This window comes from Miscanthus floridulus, chromosome 4 (assembly GCF_019320115.1).
Source record: "Miscanthus floridulus cultivar M001 chromosome 4, ASM1932011v1, whole genome shotgun sequence".
Classification (NCBI taxonomy): Eukaryota; Viridiplantae; Streptophyta; class Magnoliopsida; order Poales; family Poaceae; genus Miscanthus; species Miscanthus floridulus.
The window spans coordinates 18,477,984-18,492,791 of NC_089583.1; the positions used below are offsets into that span (position 1 = coordinate 18,477,984).

General features: G+C 48.3%; 1 protein-coding gene, 1 long non-coding RNA gene and 1 pseudogene across 2 annotated transcripts; 1 reads left to right on the forward strand and 2 right to left on the reverse strand.

Moving 5' to 3' along the window:
• Positions 1-4,449: 4,449 nt before the first annotated feature.
• Positions 4,450-6,059, reverse strand: LOC136551066 (benzyl alcohol O-benzoyltransferase-like). The gene is made up of 2 exons (XM_066542655.1): positions 5,556-6,059; positions 4,450-5,470 (listed from the first exon to the last, which is right to left on the reverse strand). The coding sequence occupies exons 1-2, from the start codon at positions 5,991-5,993 to the stop codon at positions 4,583-4,585; spliced, it is 1,326 nt and encodes a 441-aa protein (XP_066398752.1). The 5' UTR covers positions 5,994-6,059; the 3' UTR covers positions 4,450-4,582.
• Positions 6,060-7,804: 1,745 nt separating this feature from the next.
• On the reverse strand, positions 7,805-9,110 carry LOC136548161 (exocyst complex component EXO70I-like; annotated as a pseudogene).
• Positions 9,111-13,443: 4,333 nt separating this feature from the next.
• On the forward strand, positions 13,444-14,767 carry LOC136549494 (uncharacterized). The gene is made up of 3 exons (XR_010781929.1): positions 13,444-13,536; positions 14,370-14,449; positions 14,711-14,767. It is a non-coding gene; the product is annotated as an uncharacterized lncRNA (long non-coding RNA).
• The last annotated feature ends 41 nt before the right edge of the window (positions 14,768-14,808 follow it).

Here is a 14,808-nt window from a genome sequence, read left to right on the forward strand (position 1 = left end):
GCTAAAACATCTTATAATTTATATTGAAGGGATTCTTACGTACACAGAAAAGTTAAAACATCTTAGCAAACTAGCACCATAAGACTTTTCTCCATCGATCGGCCCATGTAATGTAAGTGTTGTCCATGTACCATGAACACAAACTCTACAACTCGACCCATCACGCGGAATGTGGACAGCACGTCCCCGTGGCATAGGAGGGCCATTATCCCGCCTTTGGCATCAGAGACGAGGAGCTCGCCGGCATTAGGGTTCGGGGTTAGGGAATCCAATCACTGGTGCATGTAGAAAGTGGTTTGGGGGTGGACGTGACATGGTGGTGGTGGTAGCCGAGACAGCACAGCTGGGCGGGGGCGGCGGGGGCATAGCCCGCCTAGGCAGTGGAAGACTACGATTGGGCGGAGCTGGCAGTTGGGGTGTCATGGCACGAGTAGTTTCCGACCGCGATTAGGGAAGGGCAGGGTCGAGGAGTGGCGGTGGGAGGTGGGTAGCGCTGCGAGGCCACCGTCGGCCGCCGGTGGAGATAGTAGAAGCGCAGGGGAGGCGGGGCGGCCAAGGTGTCGAGGTCGGGTGCAACGGCTGCCAGAACTGGCAGGGCGAGGGCGGGGGCAGCGAGGATACCGGCGCCAAGAAAGACGAGTTCTACCATGAAGTTTTTTTTGGGGGGAAAATACCATGAAGTCTTTTCTAAATTGCGTCGTACTACATGATGCAGCCGGCCTATACATCATTGTCCTTGATCTTTGTTGAGATGCTTTTGCTAATCCTCAGTCGATCTGCACATCTCCATTTACCACACCACTCGTCGTGACCCACCGGATAAACAAATGGTTGCTTTGACACTGACAGTTACGTGCGAATGATTGGGATTCGGTATTGTATAAGCCAACGTTTCCTTTTGGGATGGGGCCAGCGTAGAGAGAAACCCTATGGAAGAGTCACTATGCTACTCCTATAGCCTTTCCTTATCGAAGTCGTTTGAGCTGATAGAATTTGGGTCAAATGTTTTGCCACAAAAGGTAAAAATAAAAATTGAAAAAGAAATGCTCGACGCTGGTGGTGCTGTAGCCCTGGCCGGAGCACGTAGAGTACACCACCACCGGCGTCGAGCTCTTCAAGTGGACAAGCAAATACATCGTGGAGCTCTCGCTGGGGTGGCCGGAGCCCCGGCCGGAGCACGTAGAGTACACCACCACCGGCATCGAGCAGCGCCCCCACTCTGCATCCCCGGCCCATGCCAGGCTCAGGAACCTGGCCACCGAAAGCTTGGCGCTCCGTCGTCATCCGCCGTAGCTGCGGCCGGCCTAAGCCAAAACGGTGCCCTGTCGAGACAAGGAAACACCAAGCTTTTGGCAAGGCGCATCAGCGGAGGGCAGAATGGACATTTCATCCTCCAGTTAAGGCACGTTAGAGGTAAAGTTCATGGCAGTGGTTCGTAGGGGACGAAATTTGTGAACCGGTGGTCGACAAAGGAAGATGAATTTTTCTGGTGTCGTATAAGGAAGTTGCATCTTTTATAATGGTCTACAGGGAATTCTCTCTTCAATAATTAGTGTGCATGCAACTCAAGTGGACTCTCTCTTTTGTAGTAAATGCCGAACCTGCTGCTCAGTGGGCGGGCGCAGCAGCTACATGGACCTCTTTTCTTTAAGTTGTTGCCGGTGCTTTCCCGGGCCGAGCCAGAATTCTTTATTAGAACGTGGGCAGGCAAAGCCCGAAGAAAGGCTGCTATCCCCTCGGCCTTCTTCCTTTTCGATGAAAAACAAATCGACATCTCAGTCTCCGAAAGCGTATCAAATCATCCCCAATATATGAAATTTCAGTCTAGGTGAATTTTTAATGGTTGGATACTGAATTGCAATCAAGTCTGGCTATATGCATGTTAGATTAGTGGTACTCTACTCAAAGTTTAGGTGGGTAAATATATTAGTACAAAAAATTCATAACCTGACTGGCTTAGACCTCTCATGAAATGCGGGATTTTTATGTATTCCATTTTGAGTAAAAAAAATGATTCGTGTAAAAAAAATTATACGATTTATGCACGTGAAAACCTGCGTTCCAAATAAATCTCAACTGGGTTGTGGGGTTAGGGGAGGGGGAGGATTTTTCATATACTTTCGAAACGTTGGTATGCTTATGCTTATTTACCGATAGGTGAATTAAGGTTTGTCAATAATTCTACTGACATGTCTATTCTCTGATTTATTTAAAACTTTGAAAAAAAATGGACTCCAACCTAATCCTTGGCTTCCCTGTGAGAGGTAGCGCCAATAAATTGATGCCCCTTCCTTCCGAGTCTGAAAAGAAGCAAAGTGCTTAAGAGAAAATCTATTTGTCACACCCAAATAAAAGTTATTAGATTAAAACAGAAAAATGAGAATAATTACACAGGCAGGGTAGAATATATATGAGGCAGAACAAAATAAGGGTAGAATGACCCAAATCAAGGAAAAGACATAGAGCGTGGCTAGCGTCCGGACGTCCGGAAGGACGCGCGCGTCCGGAGGCTCGCGCAGCCCGACTCCGTCCGCTTCACTCTGACACACGTGCACCCCGCCCTTGATGCTGCACCTGCAGCTCCTCGTGTCGAGACGGACGGCCGCGTAGCCCGCCCCCCGTCCACCTTGCCCCCGCCTCGCACGCGCACCCTGCCCCTCGTTGCACCCCGCTCCTTCCTTGACCCTCTTTGCCTGCTTGGACGGGACCCGGAGCCGGCCCCCAGCTCATTGTGCCCCCATCCGCCGATGCCTAGCTCTGCCGCGCCCCATCCCCCATGCCCGGGCCGTGCACCCATCACTCACCGTGCCCCCGTGAAACATTTGCAACATGAAACACTTGGATGCAACTTTTGTCGGACACAGATGAAACATTTGAAATATATTGTTGCAACGTATGTGTGAAACATATGCAACATTCAGATAAAACACTTGCAACTTGTGTTTGAAACATATGCAACATCCAGATAATACACTTGCAATATGTGTGTGAAACATATGCAACATCTAGATAAAATACTTGTTGCAACATACGTCTGAAATGGATGAAACTTTTTTTCAAAATGCTGAAAACGTACCACCAAAAACACTTGCAAAAATATGCAACATCCCGATCTACTTTTGCAACATCCATATGTAACAATTGCACCATACCTCTGAACACATACATTTGCAACAAAAGGGAGGAGAAGGCTGGGGCCGGTCGATTCCGGTCGTCAGGGTGGGATCTGGCGGCGCGGCGAGCGAGCACCATCAGCACCGCCCACGCTCGTCGGTGCCCTTGGTTCGGCCGGGGAAGACCTAAGGCGCCATGCCACGTGCGTCCCAGCGGCCATGGCGGGGTCAGCGGCGCGCCCGACGGACAGTGACGGAGTGAGCAACGCATGTGAGCAGCGTAGGGAGGGCGCGCGGCGTGGCGCGGCCGGCTATGGGGGGAGGGCACGGCGCAGCAACCTGACAAGCGCGCGGTGGGCGAAGGGGACAGACGGATGAGCGGCCACGCTGCTTCGAGCGCTGGCGCGGATAAGCATACGAGCCAGTGGGGATTTGTTTTTTTTTCTGAGAGAGATGGGGCCTGCTCCTATGGAGCTGCGTCCGGACTGGAGTCACGGACGCATGGGCGGAGCCACGTGAGGGCCATAGGGGGTTGCGCCCCCCCCCCCCCTGGTCAAGGGAGTTTTCTGAAGAGCGAAATGTGAGCAGCTGCGACGTACGTTATTAAGTGCAATACGCTTGAGTGAATTCTTCGTCTAGTGCTATCCCAGCACCTCTTGCCGAACTCAGCACACGGTGCTTCGATTAAAAAATTGGCTTGCACTGCTATATATGCACCTGAAGTCTTTGAACTGCTCTTCCTCCCTCCCATCCTCTCCCTAGTCTACGTGTAGGAAGGTAAAAAGTGACTTTTTATTTGTTACTAATGCTTGATACTTGATATGCTAGGACTTCATGCTAGCTTGGTGCAATATGCTGGACTGAAATTTACTAAGATATATAGCCTCTTTGACATGGATTGTGGCTAGCAATACCTTCTATTCTAAACGCTACAACTGCTATCAGGCACTATAGATTTTTTAGCTCTCATGACAGTTGGCTGCCACTGCCTACAACAATTGCTATACTACATAAAGATAATATGTGTTTCGCAAGCATTTCTCTTCTTCAAGCATTGGCAGGCATTGTATTCAATGATGTTGGAGCTCATCCACGATGTCATCAAACGAGTTTTATATATGCACAAGCACTTCATCTCATTTTTCATTTTACTTACTGGCTTCTCTTGTTCATGGAGCAAGCGCAAGCTGGAAGGTAGTAGCATCTAGCTAGGTGTGGCATGAGCTTATGGAATTGGCCCCTCTTGATTTTAGCTCAGGCTCCGCCACTGCACGGACGGACGCCCGGTGTTAGATCATTATCAAAGACATAGGTATGGATAACAGCCATGGTAATAAAGAAAGAAAATACAAATTTATTATAGAGCTGAAGACAGTACAACGATACATGTACGCTTGATTTTCTTTTATACGCCACCTCACAACATAACAAACACACCGAAACGCGCAAAACGCCGGCACTACAACTCTTCAACACAGCATCTTCACCTCGGACGCGAACCGGTCCATGGCTGACCGCGGCAGCGCGATCTGGACGGCGATGGAGTCCTCGTCGTCGCCGTTTGTGACGGCGACGATGAAGCTCAACACGAACAGCGCGCCCGCGGGGCCGCCGTACACGGGCTCGCCCCACCCAAAGTCGACGTGGCGGAACCCCGCGTGCCGGTTGTCGGACACGATGAGCATGTTGGCCGTCGCCAGGGACGGCCGCTCGCGCAGCGCCATCAGGTCGGCCGTGGACCGCACGTACTCGGCGCTCACCGCCGACCTCTTCACCTCCCGCACCAGCTCCACCGCGTCGCCCGGGGTGCCGCCGCCGCCCCGCAGCGACCCCGCGGTAGCCACCGCCGCCGGGTACACGCACGCGTTCCCGTAGTAGCCCGCGGGGAGATCCAGGTCGCGCACGCCCCGGACGCTGGCGGCGATCACCAGGCGCGCGTCCTCGTCCGCGGGGATCTCCAGCGCCGCCGTGCGGGCGCGCCAGATGAACGCCGCGAGCGCCTCGAAAGTCGTGGCCTTGCTGCTGCCCCGCTGCTCCGACAGGCCCTTCTTGATCGCGGCGACGTGGTCCGGGCCGAAGGTGAAGGTCCGCATGACCATGTCGTCGCCCGGTGGTGGACACGACGGCGGCGGCGGCGGCGGCGGCAACGGGTCGTACTCGTGGTGAGGGAACGATGGCCTTGGTGGGCTGCGGGCGTCCAGGATCTCGCGGGACCACACGGGCGCGACGGTCGGTTCCGGGAGGCCGCGGGCGAGCTCGCCGACGGCGCGCATGAACTGCACGATGCCCGCGGCGTCGCACATGGTGTGGTTTAGTCGGAGCGCGAAGACGAAGCCGCCGCATCGCAATCGGGTCACCTAGGGATACGTACACAACATACATCATTACAATGACATGCATGCATTTACAATCGTTCGCCACGTAGGACTGTGTGTTCTATACCTGGATAAGCAGCAAGGGGCTGTTGAGAAAGCCGCCGGAGCCTTCGACATCGAACAGGAGCTGATCCATGCAGGGGAACGGCGGCCTCAGCCGGGCCGCCTCGAGCTCCGCCAGCCGCACGTCGGCGTCCGCCTCCACGAACACCACGCCCTCGCCGGTGCAGTCGACGACCAGCTTCCGCCCCTCCACCTCCCTCAGCCTCCCGGCGAGCGGGAAGTACGGCACCAGCGCCTCGCCGAGCGCGCGGCGGACCAGGGCCGCCGGGTCGTCGTTGCCGGCCGCATCGCCACGGCCGCGGTAGAAGAGGACGAACGGCACATGCCAGCGCAGCCCCACCTGGTCCTCAATGTCGGACAGGCGCTTGGTCTCGCGTGGCGTCTGCCTCGCCGGGCCGACGAGCTCCGGCTCGCGCCGGCGCACGGCGAAGTCGAGCTTCATGGTGATCAGCACCAGAACAAACTATATGATGTATTGTGTCCCCCTTCCTACGTACAACCTGCTACATTGGAGCAAGTTTATAGAGGTTGCATTTGGAGATGTCACCACTGTGTGTAGTACTGTGTAAAAGTCACGAGTGCGTCTACGTCACCAAGTTGGATCGGGCCCGTTCGCTGTTCTGAAACTTGACTGAAATTGGCTGAAAACACTGTTCTGGCTAAATGCTGGGAAGAGAAAAACACTGTTCCAGCTAAAAAAAAAAGCCGAACAAGCCAAGTTTCAGACGAGCCGAACGGCCCCCAAGTTTTGGGAATATTACTCTCCTTGACATGGTGTTTCTAGATTACAACAATTTGTACCCACATGTATGTTTCTGTGCTGTTGCTTTCTCTCTGCCTTCTAAAACATTTATTTTAAGACGGCAATTCTCTTGCTGCTTTTGGGAAAAAAATAATAATACCCATATGTCTACAGAAATGCTATGCAACACACATGTGTTTTAGCACAAAAAAATACATAGATTTTTTTTATCTCTCTCCCTCTCTCTTTCTCACGTTGCCTATGGCTGCTGCATGCAATGGCTATAGCTTGATCGATCTTTTCATTGTTTCGGGCCCACCTGTCAACGGCCTGGTTGTCACCGCCGCGCTGACATACATGATCCGGTAACGGGGGAACCCAGTTGCATTAGTCTGCTCGCGATACCGCATGGTCGATGCAGTCGGCCGCTGGCCGTTGCACCAATTCCAGTGTAAAAAGAACAATGTCCGTCTACACAGCCTGTCGTACGAGCCAGTGGAAGGTGAAAACCAACACCAACTGTCTGAAAAGCACCAATGGATGAATGGAAGGATATCGATCGTCATATCAGAAGTGGCGGCGGCGGCAGGACGTCAGCAGTGGCAACGGCGGCGGCGACGGATCTATGATTTGTCCTTCCATAAAAAAAATTATAATATGTGATCTGTGGAGGCTAGAGGCTGGAGGTAGAAGAAGGGTGGAGGCTGTTGGATCTTAATCCTATGGTGCAAAAAAATTCATGTGTTGAAACTGCATAAAACACATGGTTGTGTAGTAGACAGACTCTATGTCTATTAAAAATTGTTCGTATGTAAGCTGATTGCTATATGGTGTTAATATGTTGGCTCCACTGCTGAAAAATGTATATATCAATAACAAATTTTCTTTCATGAAAGATAGGAACATCATTGTAGAGGTTATGGCTCTGCTTGGGAGAAGGTTGGGGCAATATACATGTCAATAAATTATATAAGTTGTTTTCATAGATAATATACATTGCAGCTGAAAAGTTATGACATATTAATATTTATATAACTGTAAGCACTCTACTTTTTATTAAAAAATCGCTACTACACATATAGTTCAACATCTTGAGAAATGGCCATCCCCGGCCCTATGGTACAGACTTTCACTACCGTTTTTTTAAAACATTAACATCCAAACTCCCAGAGACTCTCTATATTGTTTTTAAATGGTAGAAATAGAGACTTTAGTAAAAAACTACGCTCCAACAGCTTATTTAAATGAATATCCAAATATAGTCATCTTCTATTCTGGATTTTTCACTAGCCAAAAATAAGAGACAAGAATGGCTCTCCAGAGTATGCACGAGATATAGAAAAACTGTGAGTAAAATGCATGCGCATGGATAGTCCCTTACTTATGAGGGTGTGTCGATTTGGTTCATCAAGTTTGGAAGTGTATTTTTAGGTCCAAAATCTTGATCAGTAATGCATAAAAAGTTCATATCCCTTCGTTTTATGTTTCTATTTGTAGAAAACCCTCTATATTTATTTTTCTTTAACAGGCTTATCCCTCACGTGCAAATTAAGGGCCGGATCGCGGCGCCTCCTTTTCGTCCGGCGCCAGGTCTTGGGCGCCCCAGAGCTACTGCCGCTGACAAGCCGGACCAGTGGGGTCCACACCGCGTCCTAGTGCTCCCACGCCGCCTCCTCGGCCGCCGCCTTGTACCGGCGCCACATGGTGTCCACGCCACGCACACCAGCTTCGCTAGCTCCGAGCCCCGGGCACGCATGTAGATGTACCAGTACGCGTTCATGGGCATGACGTGCGATGCCACCGTGTCCAGCACACCCGGCGTGCTGCCTCGAAGTGCCGGTGCAGCGCCTCCAGCACGCTCGCCGCCGCCTCGTCGAGCGGGGTGCGGTCGCCGCCCTCGTCCGTGTCGTCATCCTCGTCGCCGCGCTCCAAATTCGCGTGCAGCTCGGTGTCCATGAGCGCGCTGTAGTCGTCGGACGCAAGGCACTTGAGGTAGTTCACGGCGTACCGCACGATCTTGGGCACGTGCCCAGCGCCGGCGCCGGCGCCGGTGACGTAGAGCGTCTCGATGCGGAGACCGAACTCGAAGAACACGCCGGCCGCGCTCCACTTCACGCGTATGCTCGCGGATGGCGACCAGCGTGGCCGACTCACTGGAGAAGAGCTCGTCCAGGCACTCCCGCCCCCGGACCACCGCGTCGAGCACGTCCAGCAGATTGAATAGCCTCTGCGGCTCGCGCACCGCGGCGGCCACGCCGTCCGCGAAGCGGAAGAACGCTGCGACGATGCGGGCGCTGATCTTGGCGAAGCACTCGGGCCAGACTGCCGGCGGCAGGGGCTCGAGCACGCGCGCGCAGAGCCGGTGCTCCGCGACGAGCACGGAGGCGATAGCCACGTGGAAATGTGGGCTCCATAGCGCCATGGCCGACTCCAGCGACTCCCACTCCATGGCGTCGATCTCCTCCGGCGTGTACGACTTGAGGTACACCGGGTTGAGCCGCATCATCGCCTTGGCCGCTCTCGTGTACCTCGTCTGACTAACGTCACCCACAGTTATTTCAGTTACTCACATCGCAACTGTCACAGCAAAAAAGTGCTAGGCTGTAGAGGTTAGGAAAATGAATCACCGTGACGTAGATGTCGAGGCAGATATCCAAGCAGTCGTTGCCGGCGAGAGTCCTGGCCATCTTTGCGACGCAGTGTGGGACGCGTGCGGGTGGGTGATGAGCGCGGCGAGCGACGCGTGATGCCTGTGGCACTGGGTGGAGCACAGTCGAGCGGCAGCACAGGTCGCGGCGGGGGCGAGTGCGGCGGCATGGGCCAGCCGTGACGAGCGCGACGCGTGCGTGCGTGCGGCAGTTAGGCCCTCTTTGGCACGGCTCATCTAAAACGGCTTCACCGGTGAAGCAAAAGCCGATGAAGCAAGAAAAAACTGGCTTTTCCCGACTTCTAGTTTATTTTAACCCCGGCTTACAAAACGGCTTCACGCTACAGTGCCTCGATTTGCGCAAAATAGATGAAGCCGAAGCCGGCATAAGCCATGCCAAAGAGGCCCTTAGCAGCGGCTAGGGTAAGCTTGTGAAAGAAAAATAAATATAGAGGGGTTTCTATAAATAGAAACATAAAAAGAAAGGGTAAGTTCGTACTATTGAAGTGGTTATGTGTTGGATTTATATTTGAAAATATTTTCTAATGATCAAACTTTTGTTGCTATAAATCAGGTCGAAGTATGTTGTTGAAGACCGTACCAAATCAAAATCATGCCCTTATGTTTTGACACAAAAGGGTGTATGCCCTAAGATTTTAGCCTGTGGAGGAGAATGGGTTAATGGACTAGTATTATTTAGTGGAAATTTGAGCAGATCTATATATAGGTACAGTATAAAGTATGAACCACGTACAGGAGCTAAAAATAGGTTGGCCACTTGCAAAGAATCTGCCGGGAAATTCAGTAAGTCTTGTGTCGATTTGAATTTGCATGTATTGCATCGATTACGACTAGGCTGCAGGTGAGAGCGAGGTGTGTATCTTTGACTTTAAAATTTGAAGTGTAATGTTTGGTTGGAGAGGCACAAGTGCTTTGACTTGGAACAACAAGAGCTGTAAGGGCTAGTTTGGATGCCAAATTTTTGGCAAAACGCTACTGTAGCGTTTTCGTTGTTATTTGGCAATTAGTGTCCAATCATAGTCTAATTAGGCTTAAAAGATTCGTCTCATGGATTTCGTCTAAACTGTGTAATTAGTTTTATTTTTTATTTATATTTAATGCTTCATGCATGCGTTCAAAGATTCGATGTGACGGAGAATCTTGAAAAATTTGGCATTTTGAGGTGCAACTAAACAGGGCCTAAGTCGAAGTGTCTACCTCTGGAAAACCGAAATGCTAGGTGTGGGTACAGTTACTAGTCATAGATACTCATATGGGCCCCGTTCGCTTCGCTGAAAAAAGCTGAAACACTGTTCCGGCTAATTTATTGTGAGAGAAAAATACTGTTCCAGCTGAAAAGACAAGCCGAAAAGTACGGTTAAAAATAGGTTGGCCACTTGCAAAGAATCTGCCGAAAAATTCAGTAAGTCTTGTGTCGATTTGAATTTGCTTGTATTGCATCGATTATGACTAGGCTGCAGGTGAGAGCGAGGTGTGTATCTTTGACTTCAAAATTTGAAGTGTAATGTTTGGTTGGAGAGGCACAAGTGCTTTGACTTGGAACAACAAGAGCTGTAAGTCGAAGTGTCTACCTCTGGAAAACCGAAATGCTAGGTGTGGGTACAGTTACTAGTCATAGATACTCATATGGCCCCGTTCGCTTCGCTGAAAAAACAAACTGAAACACTGTTCCGACTGATTTGTTGTGAGAGAAAAACACTAAGTTGAAAAGACAAGCCGAAAAGTACAACTAAAAATAGGTTGGCCACTTACAAAGAATCTGCCGGGAAATTCAGTAAGTCTTGTGTCGATTTGAATTTGCATGTATTGCATCGATTATGACTAGGCTGCAGGTGAGAGCGAGGTGTGTATCTTTGACTTTAAAATTTGAAGTGTAATGTTTGGTTGGAGAGGCACAAGTGCTTTGACTTGGAACAACAAGAGCTGTAAGTCGAAGTGTCTACCTCTGAAAACCGAAATGCTAGGTGTGGGTACAGTTACTAGTCATAGATACTCATATGGGTCCCGTTCGCTTCGCTGAAAAAAGAAGCTGAAACACTGTTCCGGCTGATTTGGTGTGAGAGAAAACACTGTTCCAGCTGAAAAGACAAGGCGAAAAGTACGGCTAAAAATAGGTTGGCCACTTGCAAAGAATCTGTCGGTAAATTCAGTAAGTCTTGTGTCGATTTGAATTTGCATGTATTGCATCGATTACGGCTAGGCTGCAGGTGAGAGCTAGGTGTGTATGAAAGTTTTACTTTTCTTTGACTTTAAAATTTGAAGTGTAATGTTTGGTTGGAGAGGCACAAGTGCTTTGACTTGGAACAACAAGAGCTGTAAGTCAAAGTGTTTACCTCTGGAAAACCGAAATGCTAGGTGTGGGTACAGTTACTAGTCATAGATACTCATATGGGCTCCGTTCGCTTCGCCGAAAAAAACAAGCTGAAACACTGTTCCGGCTAATTTGTTATGAGAGAAAAATACTATTCCGACTGAAAAGACAAACCGAAAAGTACGGATTATAAGACAAGCGAACATGACCATAATCAGATGCAACTGGCCGGGACAACGCAACGTACTTTTCAACAACGTTTCAAGTTGCACGGTCATATATGCTTATCCACGCCAGTATGTGTAGTGTAATACGTGTGGTTATTATGAATCTAGCAAATGGGACTACGAGGAGTAAACATTAGTCTAGCAAATGGGACAGCAAGAAGCCACTTTTTTTTAAGTAACAAAAGTGTCATTTTCTTCGTGGCCACGCATTTCTAAAGTGTCATTTAAAAGGAGAGTAACAAGTCCAATTTAAAGTGGACATGTCATATGCTGCAGACCGCTAGTACGAAGATTTTCTAAAGTATAAGTGATTATCTTCTAAGAGGTTTATAATAATTCGAATCGCTGCCGCCCGCGTTTCCTTCCTGTCATTAGGCGTGTTCAGAAAGCAGGCCGTGCTACCCATGTAGTGCATTCGGCAGTGGGCAACATGGCCCAGGTCTATAAGGTTCTCATGGGCTAGCGGGGCTGGGCTTTTCCCCGACCCACCGGGAATGCCCTCGTCTAGGCCATAAGCCCATCCCCGGTTCCGTTCACCCCTTTGCCCTTTGTGATGAGAATTTGGGCCTACAACAACACAGCTGACCCTTGTGAGGAGAACAGGCGATCCATCTCCAAATGCTACTGCTTTCTTCTCCTTGCAGAGTGCAGACTGACCATAGCTTGCCTATCCCTATATATGACAAGCATTTTGCCTGCGCTAGTATAGCCTGATTCATTATGCCTAGTTAGCGAAATCGTATGGCTGAAATTCCGTTGGCAGCATGAATTTGCTTTAGGCAACTTTTGTGTTTTGAACCTTGTACGAGATTGTCAGCATGAAAATAGGTCTCAACAGCACAGAAGAATAAGTCCATTTCAAATTTCTACAGCGCAATAGTGAACAAAATGTAAGAAATTTTTTACGCTTGCTGAAGTAGAAGGTAGCAAGTAGCAACATGTGTTTGTTGAGGTCAAAAAGAGTTTTAGCCCATTGAAGTGATAATGCCTGATCTTGCTGTGGTTATAGACGAGTCCGTTTGATTGAAATGGTACTGAACCCTTACTATGGTCTGGTCTTTTTCTAGTAAGACCCGCCTGGAAATCTTAGGTAGCATTTGGTTAGGAGACACGGTGGGACGAGATAGTTCTGACCCAGTTTTGAGGGACAGGATGACTTCATCTTGAGTTTGGTTGAGGGGACTGGGATCATCCCTGTCATACGTTTGGTTCGGGGACATATGAAAGTGGGATTTGGCTATGACATATGGGACCCACATGTCATATTTTTTTTATTTTTTCTTCCTCCTTTCTTCCCTCGTCTCGTCCGCATCTCATCTCCCACGCTGCGGGGCTGGGACGGAGCCCCTTGCGCTTGCGACCCCGCCCACCCATAGCCCCTTGCGCCGCCGCCATCTGCCAACAGTAACGGGCACAATCGCGTGCGCCCATGCTCGTCCCAGCTGAGATAACCCCATCCGTGAGCTTTCTAGGGCCGAGGTGAGCCCGGATATAAGGAGTATATATATCTCTTATTAGTGGGATGATTCTGTCTCTGGTTGACTCTGAATCAAACACCAAGTCAAGGTGGGATATCTCACCTGGGACCATTTCATCCCTGGAACCAAACAGTACATTAGTTGTCAGCGCCTCTTTGTCTACATGGACGGTGCCACTGACGGCCGGCGACAACCCTTCTCCGTGAGACTGTCAACTCTTTTTTTTCGAATTTTATTGCTCCCTCCGTACTAAAAAGAATATAATTCTAGTTTTTAGACAAGTCAAATTTATAGGAAAAAATCAACAGTTATGTCTTTGATTAGTTTAATATGAAAATATATTTTATAATCAACGCAATACGCAATGATACATAAATGTTAGTATTTTTTTTAAAATACTATGTGTTCGTCAGATTTGGTCAGTTATGTCTTTGATTAGTTTAATATGAGAATAGATTTGGTCATTTGAATGTTTCTTCTCTCCAATGGCTGCAGATGTTTCCCATAGCAGTTACATGTGGCAATACTTTTGTCCTTAAGCCATCGGAAAAGGACCCAGGTGATTTTTTACTTTATCATCAACATTTATCTATTATATTACTCCCTTCATTCCAAATTATAAGACGTTTGACTTTTCTAGATACGTAGCTTTTGCTATGCACTTAAATATACACTATGTCTAGGTACATTGTAAAAGCAACGTATTTAGAAAAGCCAAAACGTCTTATAATTTAGAATGGAGGGAGTACTTAATAAAATATGATCTTACATTCAACTAGTTCAGATCTTTATTTAAGACAAGTAGCAAGCAGCATAAGCATTCCCTGCACCCCTCATCGCCAAGCCCAACTAGTCATTGGGCAGATCCTTTTACCTTTATCCAGTTTCTTGACAAAATTTGTTGTCGTCATGATATCTATGAACTAAAACTTGAAAATATACATGGCTGTATGCCTACTTGCTTAGCTACCATTGCAGGTTAGTAACTAAGTTGCATGTTTCTTTAAATCTAATTACGGAAAATGTACTCATATGCATATATTCTTTTTTAACTGTAAGGGCTATGAATATGAGTACTGATTTTAATATGCGGTGTGTATCTGTTGCACCCAAATTCAATATTTGCACAAGTGTTATAAGATATCGCAAGGAAATGATTTCTCTGGGAGCAGAGAGCTGCTTACCACACTGGCTCATGAAAAGGGTTAAATGTAGATTATAGGTTGCACTGCAATTCTTTTGAACAATGGAAACTGATTACTCATGAAGAGCTGAAGATGAGGCATTACAAAGTAGCAAATACTACACAAAGTCCTTCAAATTGCTTTAAGTTTGACTAATTTGGACTGGAAATCTTACGGTATGCTCCGTTTTTTAAATGTTATACTACAGGGGCTGCTATGATGCTTGCAGAGCTAGCAATGGAAGCTGGTTTGCCTAAGGGTGTTTTGAACATTGTTCATGGTACCAATGTATGGTATTCTTTATTAGTTTGTTACCTTTCTATTTTCAATAATATGTTCTCAGTTGCCATGTATTGCTGGTGTTGGTAGTGTACACATGAGACATGACAACTGCCAATTTTTGGGCAACACTGCCTAATGTACTCTGTAGAATTGTTTGATCTTATTATTTTTTTCCTTTTTCAAAAAAAAAATTTATTAGCAAATTTAATTCTGCTGACCTTCATACCTGTTAGATTGTTTGGTTCTAATTGCTCTTCACCAATGCAGGATGTTGTCAACAATATTTGTGATGATGAGGATATTAAGGCTGTATCTTTTGTTGGTACCAATACAGTAAGTGAATCTAGTGACTTATCTATTTCTCT

Bases quoted from the DNA above. Each gene is read 5' to 3' on its own strand.
- LOC136551066 (XM_066542655.1), bottom strand. From the start codon at position 5,993: ATGAAGCTCGACTTCGCCGTGCGCCGGCGCGAGCCGGAGCTCGTCGGC. The intron at 5,471-5,555 runs GTATAGAACACA...ACGTATCCCTAG, and splicing joins GCCCCTTGCTGCTTATCCAG to GTGACCCGATTGCGATGCGG.